At 28.0% G+C, this 13,521-nt stretch overlaps 2 protein-coding genes across 2 annotated transcripts; both read left to right on the top strand.

The window, feature by feature from the left end:
• Positions 1–9,897: 9,897 nt before the first annotated feature.
• LOC141664600 (uncharacterized) lies at positions 9,898–10,500 on the top strand. The gene has a single exon (XM_074470558.1). It carries the CDS (start codon positions 9,898–9,900, stop codon positions 10,498–10,500), a length of 603 nt encoding a protein of 200 aa, XP_074326659.1.
• Positions 10,501–10,590: 90 nt separating this feature from the next.
• Positions 10,591–12,295, top strand: LOC141664599 (uncharacterized). Its single transcript, XM_074470557.1, has 3 exons — positions 10,591–10,717; positions 11,103–11,510; positions 11,763–12,295. Exons 1-3 carry the CDS (start codon positions 10,591–10,593, stop codon positions 12,293–12,295), a joined length of 1,068 nt encoding a protein of 355 aa, XP_074326658.1.
• The last annotated feature ends 1,226 nt before the right edge of the window (positions 12,296–13,521 follow it).

Raw genomic sequence — 13,521 nt, 5'->3', positions numbered from 1 at the left:
ACTTTACTGAGATTCTTGAGTGTTGGACCTCCCAAGTTAAATGATGATATGCTGGATTTTTCAACGTCGATATTGCTAATTCGATGATGCTAAACGAACATTAATATTTTTTGGGAACACATTGTCATTTATTACTTTATCAAAAATATTTTGATTGTATTTAAAATTCAATGTATCGTACTTTTTGTTCAATGTATGTATGAAAAGATAGCTTGAATCCTACTTTAATTTCAATTTGATTCCTAGTTAATTTGATTATTCAGTTATATTTGTGGGAATCCTGGTATTTATAAAAAGCAGGTTCAGGATATCAATAAAAACGAAAAGAATATTTATTTTTTTACAAAACTTTAGGCGTCGGTTTTATTGAACAACCGACGCCTATAACATAAACATATAGCGTCGGCTTTTTCAACGACCGACGCCTTTAACATAAACACATAGCGTCGGCAATTTTAACAACCGACGCCTTTAATATTAACTTTCAGCGTCGGTTTTTTGATAAACTGACGCATTTAATTACAACTTCCAGCGTCGGCACTTTATTGGACCGACGCAATTGTCCAAGCAAGAGCGTCAGTTAATGGCAATTTTGAGTCGGTCATCTAACCGACGCTAAAAACTTTTAGTGTCGCCTAATTACCCGACGCAAAAAGAATATACCTTTAGCGTCCCTTGCATATACCACGCTGAAAACCCGACGCTAAAGACCTATTTTGACCGTGGCTAAATGTCATTTTTGTACTAGTGTATATAATATTCACCTGGCAAGGCGAAATAATAAAAGTTTGGTTGATAGTCGGTAGTCACCACAAATATACTAATATTTAAAATAAAACAATAATAAATAGATTAATATTTACAGTAGAATTATATAAATACAAATAAAATTATAATATGCATAATGACTTGGTTCAAACAAAATAATATATAATATTCACCCTGGCCGGACTAAACAAAATTATACAATTGTTCAAATCTGAATTAAAAAAATAAAAATAAAGTACATACATTTAATTGGATTTGAAGTCTCGGATTAAAACAAAATAATATAGACTAATAAAAATTTGAAAGAAAATTCGTTTGATGGATATAATGCCAATAGGCTAAAACAAAATAATTAACGAGTTAAAACAAAATAAAAATTTGAAATAAAATTCGTTTAACTCATTTAATGTCTTCAGACTAAAACAAAATTAAATATATTATCCACGATCTAACACAAAATAATAAGTACCCCGAGCTAAAATAAAATTAAACAAAAAACTAAATATAATTAGCTGAATTTGGTTGATATAACGGGCATGAGGCTAAAACCAAGATTTATACCTCATGTTAAAATAAATTTATAAATACTATTGATCAGACTAATTTTTTTTTTACTAAACCGGCCTAAAATAAAACTAAAACTTTAAACGTAATAAGTTGATCGAAACAATGTCATCGCGCTAAAACAAAGTATATTATTTATTCGGTTTAAAACCAAATAATATTAACCCAGAGTTAAAATAAAATTTATATAAACTAAATATAATTAGTTGGTTGATATAACGGTCTTGAGGCTAAAACAAAATAATATATATTATTGATCTACGCTAAAATTAAATAAATTAAAACTAAAATAAATCTGAATATAATCAATTGGATGTGGTGAGTATAAGATAATTCGTATATTATTGATTTGAGCTAAATTTACCTTTTAATTAAAATATAATTATATTTCATAAACACACCAATAAATATCAATAAAACTATATATTTTAATTAGTGTAATTTTTTTAAATTAAAATATCACTAAATTATACACATGTATATTTTAAATTATTATCAAATCATATTATTGAAATTTCAAATAAATAAATTTCAGAGCTTAACATATTCACTTAAAATTAAATTCAAAAATTATATAATATTTAAGACAATCCGTATATAGAACAATTTTAGGCTAATATATAAATATATATATATAGGGTCACATTGGGTAACTAAATTAGTACAGTAACTAAGTAATTATTTATAATAGGTTACGTGTATAAACACAAGTTTGTCACGTGTAACTACGTTTATACATTAGTATTTTTCTTTTCATGCATAGTTCCATACTTTTAGTTACACGTTAACTTTTGAGTGTTCTTTTATTTTTCATATAATATTCTTTTCTTTTTTATATTTTTTATAGTGTTTTTTTACCTACGTTAACTTTTTAGTGTTCTTTTGTTTTTCATGTAATATTCTTTTCTTTTTTATACTTTTATTAATGGTCTATTATTTTGTTGTACTAAAAAAAATTTCTGCTCCAAAATTTTCTATATTTTGTAACTATCTTGTGTAATGTAACTTTTTGTTTAAAGTTCAATATTTTTAATTTGTGTAATGTAACTTTTTTAGAGTTCTGTATTTTTTAAATAATATTATGTTCTATAATAATTTCGGGGTCTTTAATCGATTTTATTTGCATGTTATATATATATATTTTTTCTAGAGTTTTATATATTTATTTTACGTTAAATCTAATTTTTCTAATCATATTTTCTAGAAAAATATTGATAGAAAATAGTTAAGAAATAAATTCACAACAAAATAAAAATTTAAGATAACACATTATGATTATATTTGACAATGTTAGGTGTTGTATAACTATTCTAATTATTTCCCTAGTGTACAGTTCAATACATTTGAAAAATAATTTTTTATTTTGTTATTTTTTATAATTTTTTGATACAGTATATTTTATATAGTGTTTTGTATATTTTAATCTTATGTTACATATGTTGTGTTCACTAATTTTAATTTTTGTGTTTCGAAATTTTATATTTCACAATATTTTGTTCCTGTTTTCTTTATAAAATTAGGTACTTTGTGTTTTATATTTCATATTTATATTTTATGTACACTAATTTGAATATTTACAGAACACATAAAAAGTACACATAATATGTTTTATTTTTTATGTGTTCTGTAAATTTATATTTTGTGTGTTCTATATTTTTTATATTCCCTAATTTATATTTTATGTGTTCTCAAATTTAAATTTTATATGTTCTCTAGTTTTTTTTTGCATATTTCCTAATTTTGTAATGTTTTAATATAATATGTGTAAAAAATATTATGCAAATTCAATTTCTAATTTATAAATGTAATATTAATGGATAAATGAAAGAATAGATAAAAAGAAAAAAGATAAACAATGAATAAAAAAATAAAGAAAACACACAATTTTTGGATTAAAACTGCTTTAAGTGATACGTGAAACAAGTTTGAGGTTTGGTGACACATGTCAAAACTACAGTTAAGTTACATAACATAAGAGTTACCATTTAATCCCAGCCCAATATATATATTATATACTGAGTAAAGTTCTATGGAGTCCACCTTTAATTGGAGTCCTCGGAGTCCATATATGTTCTGCAAGTAAAATATAGCTTAAAATATTGCAAAACATATTATTTTTCGACAAACATCACTATTCTATCAAAAATCTTGTAGATTGCATACATTTTACAAGCAGAACATTGCAAAAATATATATTCTACAAAACATGTTTAGTTTGCAGAACATAAATGTTCATGTTGCAGAACATATTGCAGAACATACATATTGTACCGTAAATATATGAGATTTGCATGATATTGTTGAAGTTATGCTATTTGTGTAACATGTTTTGCAAAATAACACGTTTTACAACTCCGAGGACTCCGATAAAAAGGTGGACTCCATAGAACTCAACTCATTATATACTTACTAGTTTTGTACCCGTGCATCTGATGATTATTATTTTTTTAGATATTTTTTTTAATATTTCTTTATTTACCTAATTTTTAATAAGATAATTTTATTTCCTAAATAAATTTTATTTTCTTCATGAATAATGTATTTTCCAAAAATATGTACTTTTTGTACTTATATATTTATTTATTATATTATTATTATTTTTGCTAAATATTATATTTTTATATTTGACATTGGTAACCTAAATATAATATATATATTATAATTTATTTTATTTCCTTCATTATTTGATTTTTTTCACATTATAAATTTATAAATAGTATATTTTAATCATATCATATAATATTTTTACGTAATCATATATATATATATATATATATCTTAATATTGTGGAGTTTGATCAAGAATCATAAAATTTTTTGGATTTGCATCTTGCGGTATTCGTAAATTTTTTTTATAATTTTTCGGTTCTACCAATTGATTTTGAAAAAAAATACTTTACGCCTAATTGTCATCGTACTTTTAAATATATTTTATTAGATTGGTATTTCAATTTTGAATTATAATAATTTATTATTATTATTACTACATTTCTTCCTAATTTTTATGTTTTATAAGATTAATGTGCTGTAAACTTTTTAAAAGATAAACTGTAATTTTTCTTGATTTTTATAAGATTCATGTGCTCTAAATTTTTTAAAAGACAGTTACAAAACAAAACACATATAATACTTATACTTAAATATAAATTAATTTTGTTCTTTATTTTCTAAAATAAAAATAAAAATTTTCTATTATCAAATATTTTAAATCATATTGTTTCTTGAATTATATATATATATATAATACTTTTGATATTGGTTTATATAGTTAAGAATATATAATTATAGTTGACATAATATGTTTACGTAGTTATTTTTCTTTTATTTATATATTGTCTTTTCTTAATGGAGTTTGATCAAAAATTGCAACGTTGGTGTTTGCATCTTATCAATATTTCAAAATTATTCTGTTCTAGTAATGATTTTGAAAAAATCTTTACATTTCTTTATCTTTGTGATAGTACTTTTAAATTAATTTTATTAGTTTGTTTTTCAATTTGAATTATAGTAGTTTTATGATTATTATAATAATTCTTCCTAATTTTGATGTTTTATAAAATTCATGTACTATAAATTTTTTAAAAAGACAATCCGTAACTTTCTTTTTTACAAATTGAACAAAACGCGTGTAATATTTATACCTAAATATAATTGTTTCTTATTTTATATGATAAAAATTAAAATTATCTTTTTATAAAATATTTTAATGAAACCTTTACATTTCATTTTTTTAAAAAAAATTATCTACTTTAACCCAATTAATAAATAATTTATTAATTTTTATTTAAATTTATTTTTATTATATTGTTGTTACTTGTATTATATATAAAATATTTTTAGTATTACTTTATATAAATTAAGAATGTGTAATTATAGTTTAATTTCTTAATTAATTAACTATTGTGTATATTATACAAATTATTAAGTATTATAATGGAATAATAGAATAGATGAAATACATATAGTTTATAATATATTTTATTAGATTTGTATTCCAATTTTAAATTGTAATATTTTTATTATTATTGTTATTATTATTATTATTATTATTATTATATTTCTTCCTCGTTTTTATGTTTTATAGGATTGATGTATTCTAAATTTTTTAATAGACAATCGATTGGAGTTTGCATCCCGTGTTTGTGATAATATTTCATAATTGTTCGGTTCTAATAATGACTTTGAAAAAAAATATTTTACATTTTTTTGTGACAGTACTTTTAAATTTATTTAATTAGTTTGTTTTCCAATTTTGAAATATAATAGTTTTTTATGATTATTATTATTATATTTCTTCCTATTTTTTATATTTTATAAAATTCACGTACTCTCAATTTTTTAAAAGAAAATCCGTAAAATGAAACAAACCGCCTGTAATATCTATGGGTAAATATAATCTAAATGTGTTTATTATTTTAAATAAGAAAAATTAAAATTATCTCTTTACAAATTTTTTTAAACAAACTTACCGATTCCAATTATTTTTAAAAAAATGATTGATTTTAAACCAATTAACAAATATTTTTTTAATTCGTACTTAAATTTATTTTTATTAAATTTTTTATTAAAATTATTAATAAATTTATTATTAAAATTATTATTATTATTATTATTATTATTATTATTATTATTATATTTCTTCCTTACTTGTATGTTTTATAGGATTGATGTACTCTAAATTTTTTAAAATAAATAAAACACATGTAATATTTATACCTAAATATCATTTAAATATGTATTTTATTTTATAAGATAAAAAAGAAATTATCTAATCAAAAATATTTTAAATCAAAATAACATATTTCAATATTTTGTAACAAAATGATTTTACTTTAACGGGATTAACAAATGATTTATGTTTATTACTTATATTTATCTTTATTAAGATAATTATTACTTATATTATATATATAATACTTTTATTATTATTATTTTATATCATTTAAAAATATGTATTTATGGTTCAATTTCTTAATTAGTTATCTATTGTGTTTGTTATACAAATTATTAACTATTATAATAGTATAAAGAATAAATGAAATATAAATATATTATATCTACATTTTAGCACCTAATAAATTATTAGACCTATTAGACCTACAATTTAGCAATTATTATTATTATTATTATTATTATTATTATTATTATTATTATATTTCTTCCTTACTTTTATGTTTTATAGGATTGATGTAATCTAAATTTTTTAAAATAAATAAAACACATGTAATATGTATACCTAAATATCATCTAAATATGTATTTTATTTTATAAGATAAAAATGAAATTATTTATTGAGAAATATTTTAAATCAAACTAACACATTTCAATTTTTTGTAAAAAATGATTTTACTTTAACTTGATTGTTACTTATATTTATCTTTATTAAAATAATTGTTACTTATATTATATATATAATATAATATAATACTTTTATTATTATTATTTTATATTATTTAAAAATATGTATTTATGGTTCAATTTCTTTATTGTGTTTGTTATACAAATTATTAGCTATTATAATAGTATAAGAGAATAAATAAAATATAAATATATTATATCTAAACTTTACCACCTAATAAATTATTAGACCTATTAAACCTACACTTTAGCACGTGTAATTCACCGTGACGACCAAACCATACTCCAATTATATATAGGATATAATTAAATATTACTAGAATATCCATATCAATTGATACATGATACATAAGTAAAGAGATTAGCATTAGACACGGCATATGGTAGCACAAGTCGCATCTGTAATTTGTAACAAAGCTGTACACTCGTGTTAGGCATAAAAAGTATAAGCAGTGCAGCACAAAGATTGATTTCTTCTCCCCGGGCCTTATATCTACTTATAGTAAAAGTGGAACGTCAAAGAAAGATTATTTCAAGAATGTCGAAAAATGCATAATTTTACACATTTTGAAGAATGAAAAGTGAAGTTTTATAACATTGAAACTTTCTAGATTTATAAAAGTGTACAAATCATGAAGATAATATAATATTGTTATTTACAAATTAACAAATGCTTTTTCTCTTTCTGGTGTTGTCATTTATAATTTCATAAACACTAATTTGTTTTTCTTTTCTGAAATCACTATTCAAGAACTATTTTATTTATACCAACATTATAAGTTACCACATGCAGATTTTTGTTTAATCATACTACCTCTCAAAACTTCAATTTTTACCTCATAAATCTGATTATTGAATATGTATTTCTAGTAGTCCAAAAGTCCATCACCGCTTCTCAACTGATATTAACTGAAGTTCTGTTTTTGTTCAACTAAGAAAAGACACATGGTGAGCAAAAACAAATTAGAAGTAGCAAGAGTAAAACCACATTATACAGCCACATAAAATCGAGTAACTATTATAAAAAGGCCAAAAATGACCATGTCCGTGCCTATTCAATGAAGGGGAGGGTGATAAGTGATAACACACACTGATTGGGGTGCTTTCAAATCCCAACCTAATACAACCTTAATAACAGAAAATTTAATATAACTCTCGGTGCGAAGAAGGGCCTTAGAGCAGCTTCAACGCTGCCCAACTAGTATCTTGGGACTCACAAAATAGCAAATGGACTGATAAAAGTAGGAAAATTGCATTGGATGAATATTAAAAAAACCGGGCATAGCCACCCAAGTGACCATGACCACTTCTCTCAATTCCTTTACTTTTTAGTATTTTAATGTATAACTTTGCAGGAATTCTCCACTTGGGATGTCTACGAATCTCGCGCTAATGATTATCAAAATTCGTCTTTTTCTTGTATTGGGTCAAATGGAGTTCATTAGCTTTCTCAATTATGTTATCCAAGTTTGAACCACTCCCAATCATTCGCTGAGCCTCATCATAACATGACAAAAATTTCTGAGCACCTTCATTTATTCGTTGCCACCTTTTTCTCAAAGCCACAACTCCTCTTTTGATGACGCCAGGATTGTCCTCTTCACAATATTGCTTAATTCTGTCCCAAAAGGTTTCGGCTTTTTGATCAGTACCGACTAGTGGATCAATTGACACATTTAACCATGCACTTATTAAGAGCTTATCTTCAACCCACGTCCAGTGACCAGTATTTTCATGTATATATTCCGTTTCCTCGTAATCATCATTTAGATCAACAAAGTTTGTACCAAAGGCCGGCACTTGCGAATCTGGAGAATTTTGGATATTGATAGGTGATTGTTGGGTTTCAAATTGTGAATTTAAAAATGGAGGAAATGGAAATGGATAAGGAGAATTTTGAGGATACGGAAATGGAAATTGAGAAGCTTGAGGATGTGAAAATGGATGCGGGTTCTGAGCAGTAAAATTAAAATTTTATGGATTTGAAAAATAAGAATTTGGATATGGATATGGAAATTGAGTGTTTGGATTTTGAGAATTTGGAGGAGGGGGAGATATACGTTACCTTTTTGTATCTAACGTTCAAATATTAACGTTCACATGACAGGGCTTACATTTGCAGAGATGGATTGATAAAGTTATACATTAAAATACTAAAAAGTAAAGGAATTGACAGAAGTGGTCATGGTCACTTGGGTGGCCATGCCCGGTTTTTTTAATATTCATCCAATGCAATTTTCCCACTTCTGTCAGCCCATTTGCCATTTTGTGAGTCCCAAGACACTAGTTGGGCAGCGTTGAAGCTGCTCTAAGAGCATGTACAATGGATCGACCCAAGTCTTCTGCAAAACTCTGATTATTTTGTGCCACCTAAGCACCAGTCGGCTCAACAAATAAGTTGGCCGTGATGCTTCAATGCAAAGCCCAACTTTAGTTTTGTTTAGGCCATGCTTACATTTTAAAAAAAAAAAACTAAAACAGGAGCCATGTCACATTCTAATTATATTTGATGTTACATTAGATTTCCTTTTATTTATTAAGCATATTAAATGTTATATTTAATTATTAATATGATAAATATTTGTCTCTTTATTTTTAATAAATGGTTTAAATAATTAAGAACTTAAAATTTTAAATATAATTGAAATTAAAAATAAAACAGGATTAATAATTAAAAATACATTACATATTTTAAAAGAAAAAACATTACAAGAACAAGTGAATTTAAAACATTATAAAACATATTTTTAAAGAAAAACATAATCAAGCTTTCACTACTATCTAAGTACTTAAGATCTATCTTATTCATGATTAGTTAGTTTGTTTGTATGTATGTGTTGTAACATCTACTGAACTAGAACCTGAACTAGAACCTGAGATGACAAGAGATAATAGTATTATTAGGTATGGTTATGCATAAGTAGTTAGTTTCATTCTCCCTAATGAGAGTTTTTCTTTCTCTCCCTAGATGAGAGTATCTCTCTTGTTTTTATAACAAGTTTTCATTATTGGATCAAAAACCTTAGTTTTGTTATCAGTTATTATGGAGCACATCAATCAATCATTAGATAAACTATATGCAAATCTGACAATCGAGGATGAGGAAGAAATCGGAGTAATTGTTGGAAATGATACAATCGAACAAAACAAATAATCATTTGTTTTGGTTGGGAGATTTTTTACGGAGAAAAATATTAACTTCAATGCAATGCAAAATGTGTTAGCATCAATATGGAGGCCAAAAGAAGGAGTAGAGATTCATGATATAGGAGGTATGCACTATTCTTTTGTGTTTTACCATTCATTGGATGTGCAGAAAGTACTTGAAGGTGGACCGTGGTCGTTTGAGCAGGGGATGCTGATATGCATACAAGTAAAAGATGGGGATAATCTGCAAGAAATACTACTCAATGAAGCAGACATATGGGTGCAGGTGTATGATCTCCCTAAGGGGTTTGTATCAGAATCCATCCTTCATAGTATTGGGAATTATATTGGTAAATATCTTAAATCTGATCCGATAAATATTAATGGGTTGTGGAAACAGTTTTATCGCATCAGAGTAAGAATAGACGTGAGTAAATCTTTGAAACGGCGCATGAAAATTAAACGGGAAGGAGGTGAATGGATTTGGGTAAATTTTAAATATGAAAGGTTGTGCACATTTTGTTTTGTCTGTGGAAAGCTAGGACATTCAAAGAGAGATTGTGATATCGTATATGCAAACCCAGGGAAGGAACTAGTACGGGCATATGGTACATGGTTGCGAGCACCGGGAAAAAACAGTAAGACCGCTATTGGATCAAGATGACTAAGGAATGGTAATAAGAGAAGTAGTTGGGAAACAACAGAGGAGAATTCAACATCTACGGTGGCCGGAAATGGGGTGGGGAAGACGGTAATGAGAGAGAAGGAATCAGTTTTCAAAAATCTTGGTGATAGTGATATGATTACAGTCACAGCAAAAAATCAGGAGCTAAAGGATATGGGCGGGGAAAATTTGAACAACAATAAAGATTTGGGGGGAAGTTTGTTATTGACCCAAAAAGGCGGCATACAGATAAGAAAATGTTAATAGAGGATAATGGGCTAGTACATATGCAAACAGATGGGCTTGGAATAAGAAAGCATACAGATGGGCTGGGAATAAGAAAATAAAATAATGAAGTGGTGGATCCAAAAAACGGGAAAATTGCAGGCTCTGGACACCAGGCCCGCTGAGCGCCATGAGTATGTTAGGGTGGAACTGTCGTGGAATGGGCAATCCACGAGCAGTCCGATTTCTAAGAGAAATCATCCAAAAACATAAGCCCAGTTTAGTTTTTTATCAGAAATTTCAATAAAAAAGAAAAAAAATAGAGAACCTGTGTAGGACTATTCACTTTGCTGGTTCGTTTGTTGTGGAACCTCGAGGTTATGGGGGAGGTTTAGCTCTAATGTGGAGAAATGAGGGAGTTGTTGAAATCAAAGGCAGCTGTTCTAATTATATTAATTTTGAAGTTGAATGTGAGCAGATCGGTCGATGGCGCTACACCGGCTTTTATGGTTGTCCGGAGAGAACTACACGACAAAAATCGTGGAACATATTACGGGAGTTGGCATCAAAGTCACAGCTACCATGGTGTATTGTAGGAGATTTCAATGACATGTTGTTTAGTTTCGAAAAAGAAGGAGGTCGTCCACATCCAAATAATTTCTTGATAGGTTTTGGTGAAGTGATTGCAGAGTGTGGCTTGGAAGATCTTGGTTTTACTGGGGGTTCTTTTACGTGGGAGAAATCTCAAGGGACTCCGGGATGGATTCAAGAAAGGCTGGACAGGGGTTTTGCGAATCAAAGCTGGCGTCAACTATTTCCAAATACATAAATTCACGTGTTAGAGGTATCTACTTCATATCACTATCCCTTAGTCCTTAATTTGATGTCTCAGATTTACTTACCTAAAGCTAGGAGGTTTAGATTTGAAAATATGTGGATTAAGGATACTGAGTGCCTAAATATAATTAAGGACAGCTGAAATGTGAGGGGTGTTGAAGGTATATTAAATAAAATTGAATACTGCTATTTGAAATTAGATGAATGGAGAGGAGGAAAGGTTAAGGAGTTGAAGAATAAGATTAAAAACTGTAGCTGGATGATGAGAAAGTTGCGATCAAGGAGGGATGAATATGGGGTGCAGAAATATAATGAAGCCAGAGATGAGTTTTTGAAATTACTAGAACGTCAAGAGATTTACTGGAAACAAAGGTCTAAGCAGTTTTGGCTACGGGAGGGAGATCATAATACTCGGTTTCTCCATAATTATGCCTCGGGTAGAAAAAGGAATAATCATATATCTAAATTGCGAGATAAAAACGGTGAATGGGTTGAAAGTGTACAAGGGATACAGAGTGTTATTGTGGAGTATTTCTCGGAGTTTTTTGCCTCGACAAGAGTTTCAGGTCAGTTATTAGACAGAGAGGAGTTGCAGCGTGTTACGGATGAGCAAAACGAGAAGTTGATGCAGCCTATTTCCAGTGAAGAAGTTAAAACAACTGTGTTTTCGATGCACGCAGATAAGGCACCGGGCTACGACGGGTTGAACCCAACATTTTACCAGGCCTACTGAAGCATAGTACAACATGATGTGGTAGAGTTTTGCAGGAATTTTTTTGAAACTGGTTTTTTGGAGGATGATATTAACTGTACAGTGGTCTGCTTAATCCCGAAGGTGAGACAGCCTCAATGCATGACAGAGTTACGACCAATATCTCTCTGTAATGTGTTGGTTAGAATCTTGTCAAAGGTTCTAGCTAATAGATTGAAGAATTGTCTTCCAATGTTAATATCGCCAAATCAGAGCGCATTCATTGAGGGGAGATTATTAACATACAATGCTCTTATTGTATTTGAAGTGAACCACTATATTAAACGTAGAACTCAGGGAAGCAATGGTGTAGCCAGATTGAAAATTGATGTATCAAAGGCATATGACAGGCTGGAATGGGATTTCATTGAAGGGATGATGATAAAATATGGATTTAACGACACCTGGATTAGCAGAATTATGAAATGTGTTAAATCTGTGATGTATAGCTTTACTCAGCAAGGGCAGATTTTTGGTAATGTGAGGCCTCAAAGGGGGATACGGTAAGGAGGCCCTATTTCTCCCTATTTATATATTCTGTGTGCTGAGGCCTTAAGTGCAATTATTAAACGAAATGAAAAGGTAGGGTTGATTCATGGTTGTAGTGTTGCTAGGGGGCACTACCCATCTCGCACCTACTTTTTGCCGATGATTGTTACCTTTTCTTCAGGGCGAGTGAGGCAGAAGCAAGGATTATGAAGAACATTATAAAGAGGTATAAGGTGTTATCTGGTCAGGTTGTCAACTTTAATAAATCTGCCATTACATTTAGTCCGAATACACCTACACAGACTCGAGAACTTATTTGTGGTATATTGGAGATTGATGAAATAAGTAGTCCAGGATAATATTTGGGTTTACCAATGGGAGTGGGAAGAAGAAAGAATGAAGTGTTTAATTTTTTAAATGATAGATTATGAAGAACATTATAAAGAGGTATAAGGTGTTATCTGGTCAGGTTGTCAACTTTAATAAATCTGCCATTACATTTAGTCCGAATACACCTACACAGACTCGAGAACTTATTTGTGGTATGTTGGAGATTGATGAAATAAGTAGTCCAGGATAATATTTGGGTTTACCAATGGGAGTGGGAAGAAGAAAGAATGAAGTGTTTAATTTTTTAAATGATAGAATTTGTATGAAGTTGAGAGGGTGGGGGAGTAAAACATTATCGAAAGCAGGCAAGTGTGTGCTGTTGAAATCAG

This window comes from Apium graveolens, chromosome 6, assembly GCF_009905375.1.
Source record: "Apium graveolens cultivar Ventura chromosome 6, ASM990537v1, whole genome shotgun sequence".
Taxonomy (NCBI): Eukaryota; Viridiplantae; Streptophyta; class Magnoliopsida; order Apiales; family Apiaceae; genus Apium; species Apium graveolens.
Note: the sequence above shows the minus strand (reverse complement) of the source record. Positions and strands in the feature narration are given on the sequence as shown.

Coding starts and splice junctions, on each gene's coding strand:
- LOC141664599 (XM_074470557.1), top strand. CDS start 10,591: ATGAGAGAGAAGGAATCAGTTTTCAAAAATCTTGGTGATAGTGATATG. Junction 10,718..11,102: donor CAATAAAGATTTGGGGGGAA/GTTTGTTATTGA, acceptor TGGAACCTCGAG/GTTATGGGGGAGGTTTAGCT. Junction 11,511..11,762: donor TCAAGAAAGGCTGGACAGGG/GTTTTGCGAATC, acceptor ATTTGAAATTAG/ATGAATGGAGAGGAGGAAAG.
- LOC141664600 (XM_074470558.1), top strand. CDS start 9,898: ATGCAAAATGTGTTAGCATCAATATGGAGGCCAAAAGAAGGAGTAGAG.